At 47.9% G+C, this 13,367-nt stretch overlaps 1 protein-coding gene across 3 annotated transcripts in view; it reads left to right on the top strand.

Moving 5' to 3' along the window:
- calcr (calcitonin receptor) overlaps positions 1–13,367 on the top strand; it is a 288,663-nt gene that overhangs the window by 187,264 nt on the left and 88,032 nt on the right. For all 3 annotated transcript variants that reach the window (XM_059655195.1, XM_048523649.2, XM_048523658.2), the window contains one exon: positions 3,133–3,224. In XM_059655195.1, coding sequence (XP_059511178.1) covers positions 3,133–3,224 — 92 coding nt within the window. The remainder of the gene's footprint in view (positions 1–3,132; positions 3,225–13,367) is intronic.

The raw sequence follows: 13,367 nt of genomic DNA on the forward strand, positions 1-13,367 counted from the left end.
CGGAACAGCAACTCATATTCCGCTTGGGAACCCTGCAGCCTAATGGTATCAATGTGGACTTCACCAGCTTCAAAATCTCCCCTTCCCCCACCGCATCCCTAAACCAGCCCAGTTCGTCCCCTCCCCCCACTGCACCACACAACCAGTCCAGCTCTTCCCCTCCACCCACTGCATCCCAAAACCAGTCCAACCTGTCTCTGCCTCCCTAACCTGTTCTTCCTCTCACCTATCCCTTCCTCCCACCCCAAGCAGCACCCCCATCTCCTACCTACTAACCTCATCCCACCTCCTTGACTTGTCTGTCTTCCCTGGACTGACCTATCCCCTCCCCACCTCCCCACCTATACTCTCTCCACCTATCTTCTTTTTTCTCTATCTTCGGTCCGCCTCCCCCTCTCTCCCTATTTATTCCAGAACCCTCACCCCATCCCCCTCTCTGATGAAGGGTCCAGGCCCGAAACGTCAGCTTTTGTGCTCCTGAGATGCTGCTTGGCCTGCTGTGTTCATCCAGCTCCACACTTTGTTATCTTAATGTCATGTGGGTTTTGTTAAGATACTTTAAACGGGGATCATCTGAAGATATCATGGATAACAGATATTTATTCCGCATCTCAAAAGCCAAGTATTCCAAAAATAACAATGTCCTCAAAATTAACAAAGTCAAGTGTATTTTGCAATAAACATGAGTTGCTTGTCAGCTTAGGAACAGAATCATATCCAATTAAATGAAGTCCAAACCCAGTTTATTCATTCTGGAAGTGTTTGGCAACAAGATTGTCTTTGTGCTCTTCGGTTCCACGATGCCTTGCACTGTCATTCTCTCTTCACAGAAATGTTATGGCAGAATGAGGCAAGTCAGCCCATTGTGTGCTCTGACTTTGCAAATGAGCATCATAACTTATGTGCCATTGCTGATCTCTCTCCGTAACTCTGTTCCCTACCTCTAATGTCCTAATCATTATTCAACAAATCCCCAAAACTGATTGTGGCGGGACCAGCCCGATTAACTGTGGACTGGCTTACAGACTGATGCTATCACAGCACCCTGACGGACCTACATGAGGTTCCAGACTGCTTGCACTTGTCCTGCAAGACTGGTTGTAGATCAAACTCCAGACACAAATCTCTGACTCTTGCAGACCAATTGTCTGACTGACCCTGGCCAATCCCCTTTAAATGTAATCAGATGAGCCCCTCACTGACTGTGGTGGTACCCCCTTTCTGATGTAGCCCTCCTAACATGCAGTATGTACGTCATGAGAGCTGCTGGCACATGCTACAGGGCTGACATTGATGTAACACAGCATCAACATCAACATGTCCACCTCCTATCTGACTGATAGATTGACTGTCCAGTGCTCATCAACATCGTAAGCTGCCTGCCTTGTCCTCTGCACTTAAATGTAAGCTAAATCACAGAGTATTCAAAACCTTGAGTGTTAAGAAAGATCTCCTTTGTAAGTCCTCAGGCTATACTTAAGAGTAAGTGTGCATTACTGTAATTGAGACATTCTGGTACCTAACTTAGAGACAAGAGGTAAAGAGGAGCAAAACTGCAAGGAAATTACAAGAAGAGGTATAAACATCAGAATGCAGTTATAATTGAATATTTAGCTACAAAATAAATTAACTGGGATGCATGTAGTGTAAAGGGCAGGGAGAGAGGCATGTGTTCCTATAATTTCAAGGGAATTTTCTACAGTGGTAGGATGGGAAATGAGGTATTGCTAGACTTTGTTTGTTAGGAATGAGTCAGACCAAGTGGCTTAAATAACTCTGGGGAGTATTTAGGGGACGGTGATCAATTGAGTTTTAGGATGATAGTAGAAAATCGTCATTCTGGAATAAGAATAATTAGCGAATGAAGAGTTGAGTTCAACTGGGCAAGAACAAAGCTGGATCAGACTGACTCAATTCAAAGCTTGATGGGTGAAACAGTAGCTGCACAATGGGCTAACTTCAAAGAGGAAATGGGTTGGACATCGTCAAAGTGTTTTCCATCAAATCAGTAAAGTAGGACAGTTCCCAGCAAAGGAAATAGAAATTAATTTAAAGAAGAAAGAGTGTGTTTATGGCAGATGTTAGGCAGTAAATTCAGTTGAAAAGCAAGCTGAATAACCAAAGTACAGTAGGGAGGTGAAAAAGCAAATAAGAGAAACAAAGGGGAATTATGAAAAAAGATTGCCAGCTAATATAAAAGGAAATCTCAATGTTTTCCAAAAACATATCAACAGTTAAAAAAATGGTAAAAGCAAGAGTGGGGCTGATGAGGGGCCAGGTGGAGAATTTGGATCTCGAGGCAAGGGACATGGCTGAGGTGATATATTAATACATTGTCTTCAGATATGAAGCAAACACAGCCCAGGTCTTGGTTACAGAGAAGGAAACTTAATCAGTAAAACAGTTTAAAATTGATGAGGAGTTATTGGATAACCTCTTGATACTTAATGTTATAATAAGTCACTAGGACTGAATGAGATGCATCATTATTGAAGGAAGTGAGAATTGAGATTGCAGAGAGATTGACAATTAACTTTGAATCTTCCCTGAATTCAGGGACAGTGCCACGGGAGAATGATAAACATTATGGCCTTGTTCAAAAAGGTTGTAAAGATTGGCCAAGCAATTACAAACAAGCTCCAGTTTTATCTCAGATTCTGGGTCACTCCATCCATTGGCACCAACAACTTCCTCCAATTCCTCCAACAAGAAGTCTGAAGTATAAAGTATGCTTCCTGTCATGTGCTTCATTGTTAAAGGGGAAGAATTTTTTATTTATGAAAATTCAAATGCAATCTCAAGGTAACAAATATGCATTGGAGATAAATGCCGCAATGAATATTTTAACAAGTTATAGTACAATGTATGAGCAAACATTTAAATTTGGTCACTCATATAATAACGAATTAATATCTACCAATGTAGGAAATCTCAAACTTTTGAAGCTGAAGTCACCAATGCATTTCACCGTTATAACAATTTCAGTTGCCTGTTTGTAAAATTAAATCTCTGCTGCATTCAGGAATAATACTTAGAGAATGATAGACAAATTTATTTTTATAAAAAAAAGCTTTGATTCTGTGTTTAAATGGCCTTTCCCCTCTAAGCAATATTATCTTTTGCTCCTACCAGATGGCGCGCATTCTCTACTATATGGCTGTTGTGGGTCATACACTGTCAATTACATCGCTATTGATTTCTCTGGCTATTTTCTTCTATTTCAAGTAAGTACATTGACTTTCAGCTGGTCCTTTCTAACCTAAAAAGAAAGAAGCATCTAAACAATTTGTGTTAAATTACTTTAAATGAAAGGTAAAAGGTTATAAATTAGTTAAGACCCATGAGTGGGCACATACCCAGTGCTGTCTGGTACCTTGGAGACTGAGGCTTCCCAGAAATTGGACCTCAAGTCACATTTCAATAAAGTATGGTAATTATTGCTACGTGGCTGCAAGCACAGTGTTCTAGCTCCTGCTGGACACAGTACACCCAATTTCCCAGAGAAAGTCGAAAAATAGGCATTAGGCTCTTCATTTGTGTTTGCAAAGGAACAACTGTTCAGTGTGCTTCAGTCAGCAGCACCACTCTCACCCCTTAGGTTATCTGAAAAAACTGCCCAACTCAATACCAGGATAGAAGTCTTTCTATTAAAAGTTAGCCCTCATAATTGGTTCTTTTTGTTTTACACCACTAAAACAGGTACTTTGTAGCCAAATCTTCACTCCAATGTACCAAAACATCTTGAAAGTTGATGTTTGTAAAAATTGCGTTGGCAAGAGTGGAAAGGTACATATGTCAAGCAAAACTGTAACAAGAACAGAAGTTGCTGGTAAAAACTCAGTAGGGCTAGCAGCATCTGTGGAGAAAAAAAATCAGAGTTAATGTTTCAAGTCTGGCGACCCTTCCGCAGAACTGATGGTAGCTAGGAAAACATTGGTTTATATACAGAAGATGGGGAGCAGCATGAGGTAAGGAGTGAACAATAAGATAAAGGATAGAGCCGAAAGAGAGAGAAGAGCAGTTGGATAGACTAAGGAGCTGATATTGATCAGGCTGGGAGGGTGAATAGCTGTTAATGGGACTGTTAATGACTAACAATAGGTAGTGTGTAATGGCAGGCTGTGTGGTAACAAGACCAGGCATGTGGGGTAGGAGCTAGGACATGAGCCGAAAATTATTGAACTTGATATTGAGTCCAGAGGGCTGGTAAGGCCCCCAAGCGGAAAATGGGTGTTGTTCTTCCAGCTTGTGCTGAGTTTCGCTAGAACCCTACAGCAAACCAGATACAGAGATGTTGGCCAGGGAACAGGGAGGTGTGTTAAAGTGGCAGGCAACTGGAAGCTCAGGGCCTTTTTTGTGAACGTAGATGTTCTGCGAAGCAGTCACCCAGTCTATACTTTGTTTCCCCAATGTAGAGGAGACTACATTGTGAGCAGCAAATGAAGTAAATTAGAAGGTATGTTTGGGCCCTTGAACGCTGGGGAGGGAGGAGGTAAATGGGCAGGTGCTAAATCTACTGCAGTTGCAGGAGAAGGTGCTGTGGGCTTGTGGTAGGGGTGTTGAGGATGAAGGAAATGTGGACCAGGGTGATCCAGAAGGAACAGTCCCTGTGGAAGGTGGACAACAGAGGGGAGGGGAATGTATGATAGTCTGATAGTCCCCCTGCCCTGAACAGCTCGCTTCTACATCCTTCCAAAAATCCAGAAACAAGACTATCCAGGCACACTCATTGTTTCAGCCCGTTCCTGCCCCCAGAATACAACTCTTCTGACTTTAACTCAATCTTCTGTTCCTTGGTCCAGTCCCTGCATACTTGTGATTCCTCTGACAATTTAAGTCAGTTTCAAAATTTCCAGCCTGCAGACTCTAGCCGCCTCCTTTTTCCCATAGGTGTGCATTTCCTTCACACGTCATATAAAACTGTGACTGAATTAAGCCATTCTTAAAAATGTGAAACGTACAATGATAAAGAAAAGTCAGGCTGTTACATTGTGATGACCTCTTAAAGCACTTGACAGGTAATGAAATGCATTTGAGGTTTAGTTACTTTTTTTTTGCAAATTTAGCATTATAATTTGGACACAACAAGGTCCTATAATCAAAGATAACAAAGTGTGAAGCTAGATGAACATAGCAGGCCAAGCAGAGAGCCTGATGAAGGGTCTAGCCCGAAACGTCAGCTTTTGTGCTCCTGAGATGCTGCTTGGCCTGCTGTGTTCATCCAGCTTCATACTTTGTTATCAGAGATAATGGGAACTGCAGATGCTGGAGATTCCAAGATAATAAAATGTGAGGCTGGATGAACACAGCAGGCCAAGCAGCATCTCAGGAGCACAAAAGCTGACGTTTCGGGCCTAGACCCTTCATCAGAGAGGGGGATGGGGGGAGGGAACTGGAATAAATAGGGAGAGAGGGGGAGGCGGACCGAAGATGGAGAGTAAAGAAGATAGGTGGAGAGGGTGTAGGTGGGGAGGTAGGGAGGGGATAGGTCAGTCCAGGGAAGACGGACAGGTCAAGGAGGTGGGATGAGGTTAGTAGGTAGCTGGGGGTGCGGCTTGGGGTGGGAGGAAGGGATGGGTGAGAGGAAGAACCGGTTAGGGAGGCAGAGACAGGTTGGACTGGTTTTGGGATGCAGTGGGTGGGGGGGAAGAGCTGGGCTGGTTGTGTGGTGCAGTGGGGGGAGGGGATGAACTGGGCTGGTTGAGGGATGCAGTGGGGGAAGGGGAGATTTTGAAACTGGTGAAGTCCACATTGATACCATATGGCTGCAGGGTTCCCAGGCGGAATATGAGTTGCTGTTCCTGCAACCTTCGGGTGGCATCATTGTGGCAGTGCAGGAGGCCCATGATGGACATGTCATCAAGAGAATGGGAGGGGGAGTGGAAATGGTTTGCGACTGGGAGGTGCAGTTGTTTGTTGCGAACTGAGCGGAGGTGTTCTGCAAAGCGGTCCCCAAGCCTCCGCTTGGTTTCCCCAATGTAGAGAAAGCCGCACCGGGTACAGTGGATGCAGTATACCACATTGGCAGATGTGCAGGTGAACCTCTGCTTAATGTGGAATGTCATCTTGGGGCCTGGGATGGGGGTGAGGGAGGAGGTGTGGGGACAAGTGTAGCATTTCCTGCGGTTGCAGGGGAAGGTGCCGGGTGTGGTGGGGTTGGAGGGCAGTGTGGAGCGAACAAGGGAGTCACGGAGAGAGTGGTCTCTCCGGAAAGCAGACAGGGGTGGGGATGGAAAAATGTCTTGGGTGGTGGGGTCGGATTGTAAATGGCGGAAGTGCCGGAGGATAATGCGTTGTATCCGGAGGTTGGTAGGGTGGTGTGTGAGAACGAGGGGGATCCTCTTGGGGCGGTTGTGGCGGGGGCGGGGTGTGAGGGATGTGTCGCGGGAAATGCGGGAGACGCGGTCAAGGGCGTTCTCAATCACCGTGGGGGGGAAGTTGCGGTCCTTAAAGAACTTGGACATCTGGGATGTGCGGGAGTGGAATGTCTTATCGTGGGAGCAGATGCGGCGGAGGCGGAGGAATTGGGAATAGGGGATGGAATTTTTGCAGGAGGGTGGGTGGGAGGAGGTGTATTCTAGGTAGCTGTGGGAGTCGGTGGGCTTGTAATGGACATCAGTTACAAGCTGGTTGCCTGAGATGGAGACTGAGAGGTCCAGGAAGGTGAGGGATGTGCTGGAGATGGCCCAGGTGAACTGAAGGTTGGGGTGGAAGGTGTTGGTGAAGTGGATGAACTGTTCGAGCTCCTCTGGGGAGCAAGAGGCGGCGCCGATACAGTCATCAATGTACCGGAGGAAGAGGTGGGGTTTGGGGCCTGTGTAGGTGCGGAAGATGGACTGTTCCACGTAACCTACAAAGAGGCAGGCATAGCTGGGGCCCATGCGGGTGCCCATGGCCACCCCCTTAGTCTGTAGGAAGTGGGAGGAGTCAAAAGAGAAGTTGTTGAGTGTGAGGACGAGTTCCGCTAGGCGGATGAGAGTGTCGGTGGAGGGGGCCTGGTCGGGCCTGCGGGACAGGAAGAAGCGGAGGGCCTTGAGGCCATCTCCATGCGGAATGCAGGTGTACAGGGACTGGACGTCCATGGTGAATATGAGGTGTTGGGGGCCAGGGAATTGGAAGTCCTGGAGGAGGTGGAGGGCGTGGGTGGTGTCACGGACATAGGTGGGGAGTTCCTGGACCAAAGGGGAGAAAATGGAGTCCAGATAGGTGGAGATGAGTTCGGTGGGGCAGGAGCAGGCTGAGACGATGGGTCGACCAGGGCAGGCAGGTTTGTGGATTTTGGGAAGGAGATAGAAACGGGCCGTGCGGGGTTGGGGAACAATGAGGTTGGAGGCTGTGGGTGGGAGGTCCCCTGAGGTGATGAGGTCATGAATGGTGTTGGAGATGATGGTTTGGTGCTCGGGTGTGGGGTCATGATCGAGGAGGCGGTAGGAGGTGGTGTCGGAGAGTTGGCGTCTGGCCTCGGCGATGTAGAGGTCAGTACGCCATACTACCACTGCGCCACCCTTGTCTGCGGGTTTGATGGTGAGGTTGGGGTTGGAGCGGAGGGAGCGGAGGGCTGCCCGTTCTGCGGGGGAGAGGTTGGAGTGGGTGAGAGGGGTGGAGAGGTTGAGGCGGTTAATGTCTCGACGGCAGTTGGAGATGAAGAGGTCGAGGGAGGGTAGGAGGCCTGGGGGTGGTGTCCAGGAGGAGGACTTGTGTTGGAAGCGGGTGAAGGGGTCAGTGGAAGGAGGGTTGGGTTCCCGGTTGAAGAAGTAGGCATGCAGGCGAAGACGGCGGAAAAACTGCTCTGTGTCCGACCGTGACTGGTATTCGTTGATGTGTGGTTGTAGGGGGACAAAGGTGAGCCCCTTGCTCAGGACTGACCGTTCGTCCTCAGTCAGTGGGAGGTCTGGGGGGATGGTGAAGATTCGGCAGGGCTCAGGGTGGCTGACAACCTCCACAGCCTGTAACCCCAGAGGAGACAGCCACCCTGAGCCCTGCCGAATCTTCACCATCCCCCCAGACCTCCCACTGACTGAGGACGAACGGTCAGTCCTGAGCAAGGGGCTCACCTTTGTCCCCCTACAACCACACATCAACGAATACCAGTCACGGTCGGACACAGAGCAGTTTTTCCGCCGTCTTCGCCTGCATGCCTACTTCTTCAACCGGGAACCCAACCCTCCTTCCACTGACCCCTTCACCCGCTTCCAACACAAGTCCTCCTCCTGGACACCACCCCCAGGCCTCCTACCCTCCCTCGACCTCTTCATCTCCAACTGCTGTCGAGACATTAACCGCCTCAACCTCTCCACCCCTCTCACCCACTCCAACCTCTCCCCCGCAGAACGGGCAGCCCTCCGCTCCCTCCGCTCCAACCCCAACCTCACCATCAAACCCGCAGACAAGGGTGGCGCAGTGGTAGTATGGCGTACTGACCTCTACATCGCCGAGGCCAGACGCCAACTCTCCGACACCACCTCCTACCGCCTCCTCGATCATGACCCCACACCCGAGCACCAAACCATCATCTCCAACACCATTCATGACCTCATCACCTCAGGGGACCTCCCACCCACAGCCTCCAACCTCATTGTTCCCCAACCCCGCACGGCCCGTTTCTATCTCCTTCCCAAAATCCACAAACCTGCCTGCCCTGGTCGACCCATCGTCTCAGCCTGCTCCTGCCCCACCGAACTCATCTCCACCTATCTGGACTCCATTTTCTCCCCTTTGGTCCAGGAACTCCCCACCTATGTCCGTGACACCACCCACGCCCTCCACCTCCTCCAGGACTTCCAATTCCCTGGCCCCCAACACCTCATATTCACCATGGACGTCCAGTCCCTGTACACCTGCATTCCGCATGGAGATGGCCTCAAGGCCCTCCGCTTCTTCCTGTCCCGCAGGCCCGACCAGGCCCCCTCCACCGACACTCTCATCCGCCTAGCGGAACTCGTCCTCACACTCAACAACTTCTCTTTTGACTCCTCCCACTTCCTACAGACTAAGGGGGTGGCCATGGGCACCCGCATGGGCCCCAGCTATGCCTGCCTCTTTGTAGGTTACGTGGAACAGTCCATCTTCCGCACCTACACAGGCCCCAAACCCCACCTCTTCCTCCGGTACATTGATGACTGTATCGGCGCCGCCGCTTGCTCCCCAGAGGAGCTCGAACAGTTCATCCACTTCACCAACACCTTCCACCCCAACCTTCAGTTCACCTGGGCCATCTCCAGCACATCCCTCACCTTCCTGGACCTCTCAGTCTCCATCTCAGGCAACCAGCTTGTAACTGATGTCCATTACAAGCCCACCGACTCCCACAGCTACCTAGAATACACCTCCTCCCACCCACCCTCCTGCAAAAATTCCATCCCCTATTCCCAATTCCTCCGCCTCCGCCGCATCTGCTCCCACGATAAGACATTCCACTCCCGCACATCCCAGATGTCCAAGTTCTTTAAGGACCGCAACTTCCCCCCCACGGTGATTGAGAACGCCCTTGACCGCGTCTCCCGCATTTCCCGCGACACATCCCTCACACCCCGCCCCCGCCACAACCGCCCCAAGAGGATCCCCCTCGTTCTCACACACCACCCTACCAACCTCCGGATACAACGCATTATCCTCCGGCACTTCCGCCATTTACAATCCGACCCCACCACCCAAGACATTTTTCCATCCCCACCCCTGTCTGCTTTCCGGAGAGACCACTCTCTCCGTGACTCCCTTGTTCGCTCCACACTGCCCTCCAACCCCACCACACCCGGCACCTTCCCCTGCAACCGCAGGAAATGCTACACTTGTCCCCACACCTCCTCCCTCACCCCCATCCCAGGCCCCAAGATGACATTCCACATTAAGCAGAGGTTCACCTGCACATCTGCCAATGTGGTATACTGCATCCACTGTACCCGGTGCGGCTTTCTCTACATTGGGGAAACCAAGCGGAGGCTTGGGGACCGCTTTGCAGAACACCTCCGCTCAGTTCGCAACAAACAACTGCACCTCCCAGTCGCAAACCATTTCCACTCCCCCTCCCATTCTCTTGATGACATGTCCATCATGGGCCTCCTGCACTGCCACAATGATGCCACCCGAAGGTTGCAGGAACAGCAACTCATATTCCGCCTGGGAACCCTGCAGCCATATGGTATCAATGTGGACTTCACCAGTTTCAAAATCTCCCCTTCCCCCACTGCATCCCTCAACCAGCCCAGTTCATCCCCTCCCCCCACTGCACCACACAACCAGCCCAGCTCTTCCCCCCCACCCACTGCATCCCAAAACCAGTCCAACCTGTCTCTGCCTCCCTAACCGGTTCTTCCTCTCACCCATCCCTTCCTCCCACCCCAAGCCGCACCCCCAGCTACCTACTAACCTCATCCCACCTCCTTGACCTGTCCGTCTTCCCTGGACTGACCTATCCCCTCCCTACCTCCCCACCTACACCCTCTCCACCTATCTTCTTTACTCTCCATCTTCGGTCCGCCTCCCCCTCTCTCCCTATTTATTCCAGTTCCCTCCCCCCATCCCCCTCTCTGATGAAGGGTCTAGGCCCGAAACGTCAGCTTTTGTGCTCCTGAGATGCTGCTTGGCCTGCTGTGTTCATCCAGCCTCACATTTTATTATCATACTTTGTTATCTTGGATTCTCCAGTATCTGCAGTTCCCATCATCTCCAAGGTCCCATAATCATTGAGTAATAAATTATTCTGTTTTGTTTTAATTTCTGATGACATTATGATGGTTTTGTTTTAATTTCTGATGGTGGTTATAATACAAATCAGAGTAGAGGAATTGACCAGTTTTTTTGTCAAATGGTATTATAGGAGTTTTTATATCGGCTTGAAAAGGCTGACAGGGCTGACATCTCATGTGAAATACCATATCTCTAACCATGCAGCGTCTGTTCTATTCTACAATAAATTATTGGCCTATGTTCAATGCCAAGTCTCTTGTACAGTTTAGAAGACTTAAACTCAAGAGGGTGGTTTGATTTTGCATGATTTACCAGATGGGTGATAGCAAATAAACAGCTTATTTGATATCTCCTTGCTTTATATTAAGGTAGTAGAAATAAACATGGGAAGGAATGTGAAACAAGCTGCAGAATTACAATGTCACGCAAAGTCAAAACTTGCCTCTACGTAACAGAAATGTGGGACTCAAGCTAGATTTGAAATGATGAATCAATCCACAAGGCCACATCAATTACGCTGTATTCAATCACTGTCATTCATTCAGCCTCATTCGTTTGGTGTCCTGAGAAAACATTCAGTCTCCAAAAGCCCTGATTCTCAAATAAGTTGGAATTTCTCTCTCAAATAATTTCCATGATCATCCTTGGTTGTTGACCTCCAGAGACGTTAAGCTTCTCACTCCAGCATGAGAGAAAGGTAACAACACAAATCTGTCAGACTGACCAATGTCACATTGTGATATTCTTAAGTAATCTTTTAGTTTCCAGTGAGCTGGCACATGCTGCTATCTTTTACTTGTGGCCTGGATGCAGCCCTTGTGCCCAGTGTCTCAGTGATACACCATGCTAGCATCTTAGTGGTTGCAGGTGTCAGATCACGTGTAGTTTCTGGCAAGACATGGCTTGTTTATGTCCATCGTGATGGGGCTACAGTGTCTAACTAGGCAGTCAGTCTTGGCATATCAGAAATCAACACTGTAGAAGGAGAGAATTAAGGTGACCTGAATTGAAAGTGGCAATGATCTCACCATTTGTAGCTTACAGTTCATAACTCATACCAGAAAAGTTAGACATGCATTTGTAAAACGTTATTTCTAAGGTGAAGGAAAGTTTGGTTTTAGTTTTCTGTTCTGTGAATCGTAGAATCATAGAGTACAGAAGAGATCCTTTGTTCTATCAAGTCTGCAGCAACAAAAAGCTACTCTAAAGCTAACTACTTCCACTTTCCAGCAAATGGCCCATGGCCATTCAAGTGCTCATTCAAGTATTTTTTTAATAGGTGCGAGGTTTCCCATTTCTGCCCGAGGCAATGTATTCCAGATTCCCACCACGATCTGGATGAAAATAATTGTCCTCAAATCCCCTCAATCCCGTCTAAGCCTCCTGCATTTCACCTGAACGTTGTGGCCACTTATTATTAGCCCTGCAACCAAGGGCAACAGCTGGTTTCTATCTACCCTTTCTATGCCCTTATAATCTTATCCACCTCAAACAGGCCCCCTTTCAGCTTTCTCTGTTCCAAAGAAAACAACCCAAGCTTACTACTTCTCTTTGTAACTAAACCATTCCATCCCAGGCAATAGCGAAGGTCTGAATTTCTTTTTAAAAAGTAAGAATGTCATTTTGAACAGTGAGATAAAGACAGCAGTTCTGAGATATCATGTGATTTTTGTAAATGACTAGCAAGGTCCTTGGAGAGATCATTCGTTGACTTAGTTTTTACAACCCACAGAAAGAGAGACAGAGCGGTTTGGGGCTGGGGATGGAGGGTGGGGACAGAGGTGCATTAAGAGAGAAAAGGTCTATCACTCCAGGGGGACTGTCAACGTAGCAATCTCCAAAACAGTCAGGGTCAAAGGTGAAAAGGTCATGAGTTGCTTCGAAGAAATCTCCAGAAACAGAAGGCAGGAATGGAGATGTCCTGAAAGGCTGTTGAAGGCATGAGTTTGTGGAACCCATGTCCAGTAATAATAGTGAGCTAAGCCAACAGCTTATTTAGGGGTCTCCAAAATACATGAATTGAAAAGAAATGCAATGAGAGAATGGACAGAACTTTGCTAAAAAGGAAACTGGTTACAGTCCTGCTAGCAAAAATAAGGACCTTCACTGAAATTATCCTTCACTGAAGTGTGACTGCCTGTAAGGTTATTATTGGGGTAAAAAGGTTAAATCTTTGTTAATAATATTTGTAATGAGTTCATTCCAATTGTTCATTAAAAATGTAATATAGTTTGTGTCTTTTCTTTTGTTAAACATTTATGTTCTTTTATTAATATTGCATTGTCAACCTCTTATGAAGTTTTATAGTGACCTCACAGTAAACAAAAACACAAAACAATGGATCTGTGAAGTCAGGTTTCGCTCTGGGATCTGACTTGTCTTGTATTATCATCAGCTAGGGTCATAGCTTAGTGTTTTCAGATTTACTCATTGCTCAAGGAAATGAAGGAAAAGATACTGTGAGAAGGAGTAGGCCACTCGGCCCTTCAAGTCTGCTCTTCTAGGCAACATGATCGTGGCTGATCCTTTATGTCAGTGCCATGATCTCACTTTCTCCTCATATTCTGATATATCCCATATGTCGACACCTTTAAAATCTGAAAAATTATCTCTGTCGTTCTTGAATATATTCAGTGACTTGGCCTCCATAGACTTCTGTGGTAAAGCATTCCATAGATTCA

Source organism: Stegostoma tigrinum, chromosome 2 (assembly GCF_030684315.1).
Source record: "Stegostoma tigrinum isolate sSteTig4 chromosome 2, sSteTig4.hap1, whole genome shotgun sequence".
Taxonomy (NCBI): domain Eukaryota; kingdom Metazoa; phylum Chordata; class Chondrichthyes; order Orectolobiformes; family Stegostomatidae; genus Stegostoma; species Stegostoma tigrinum.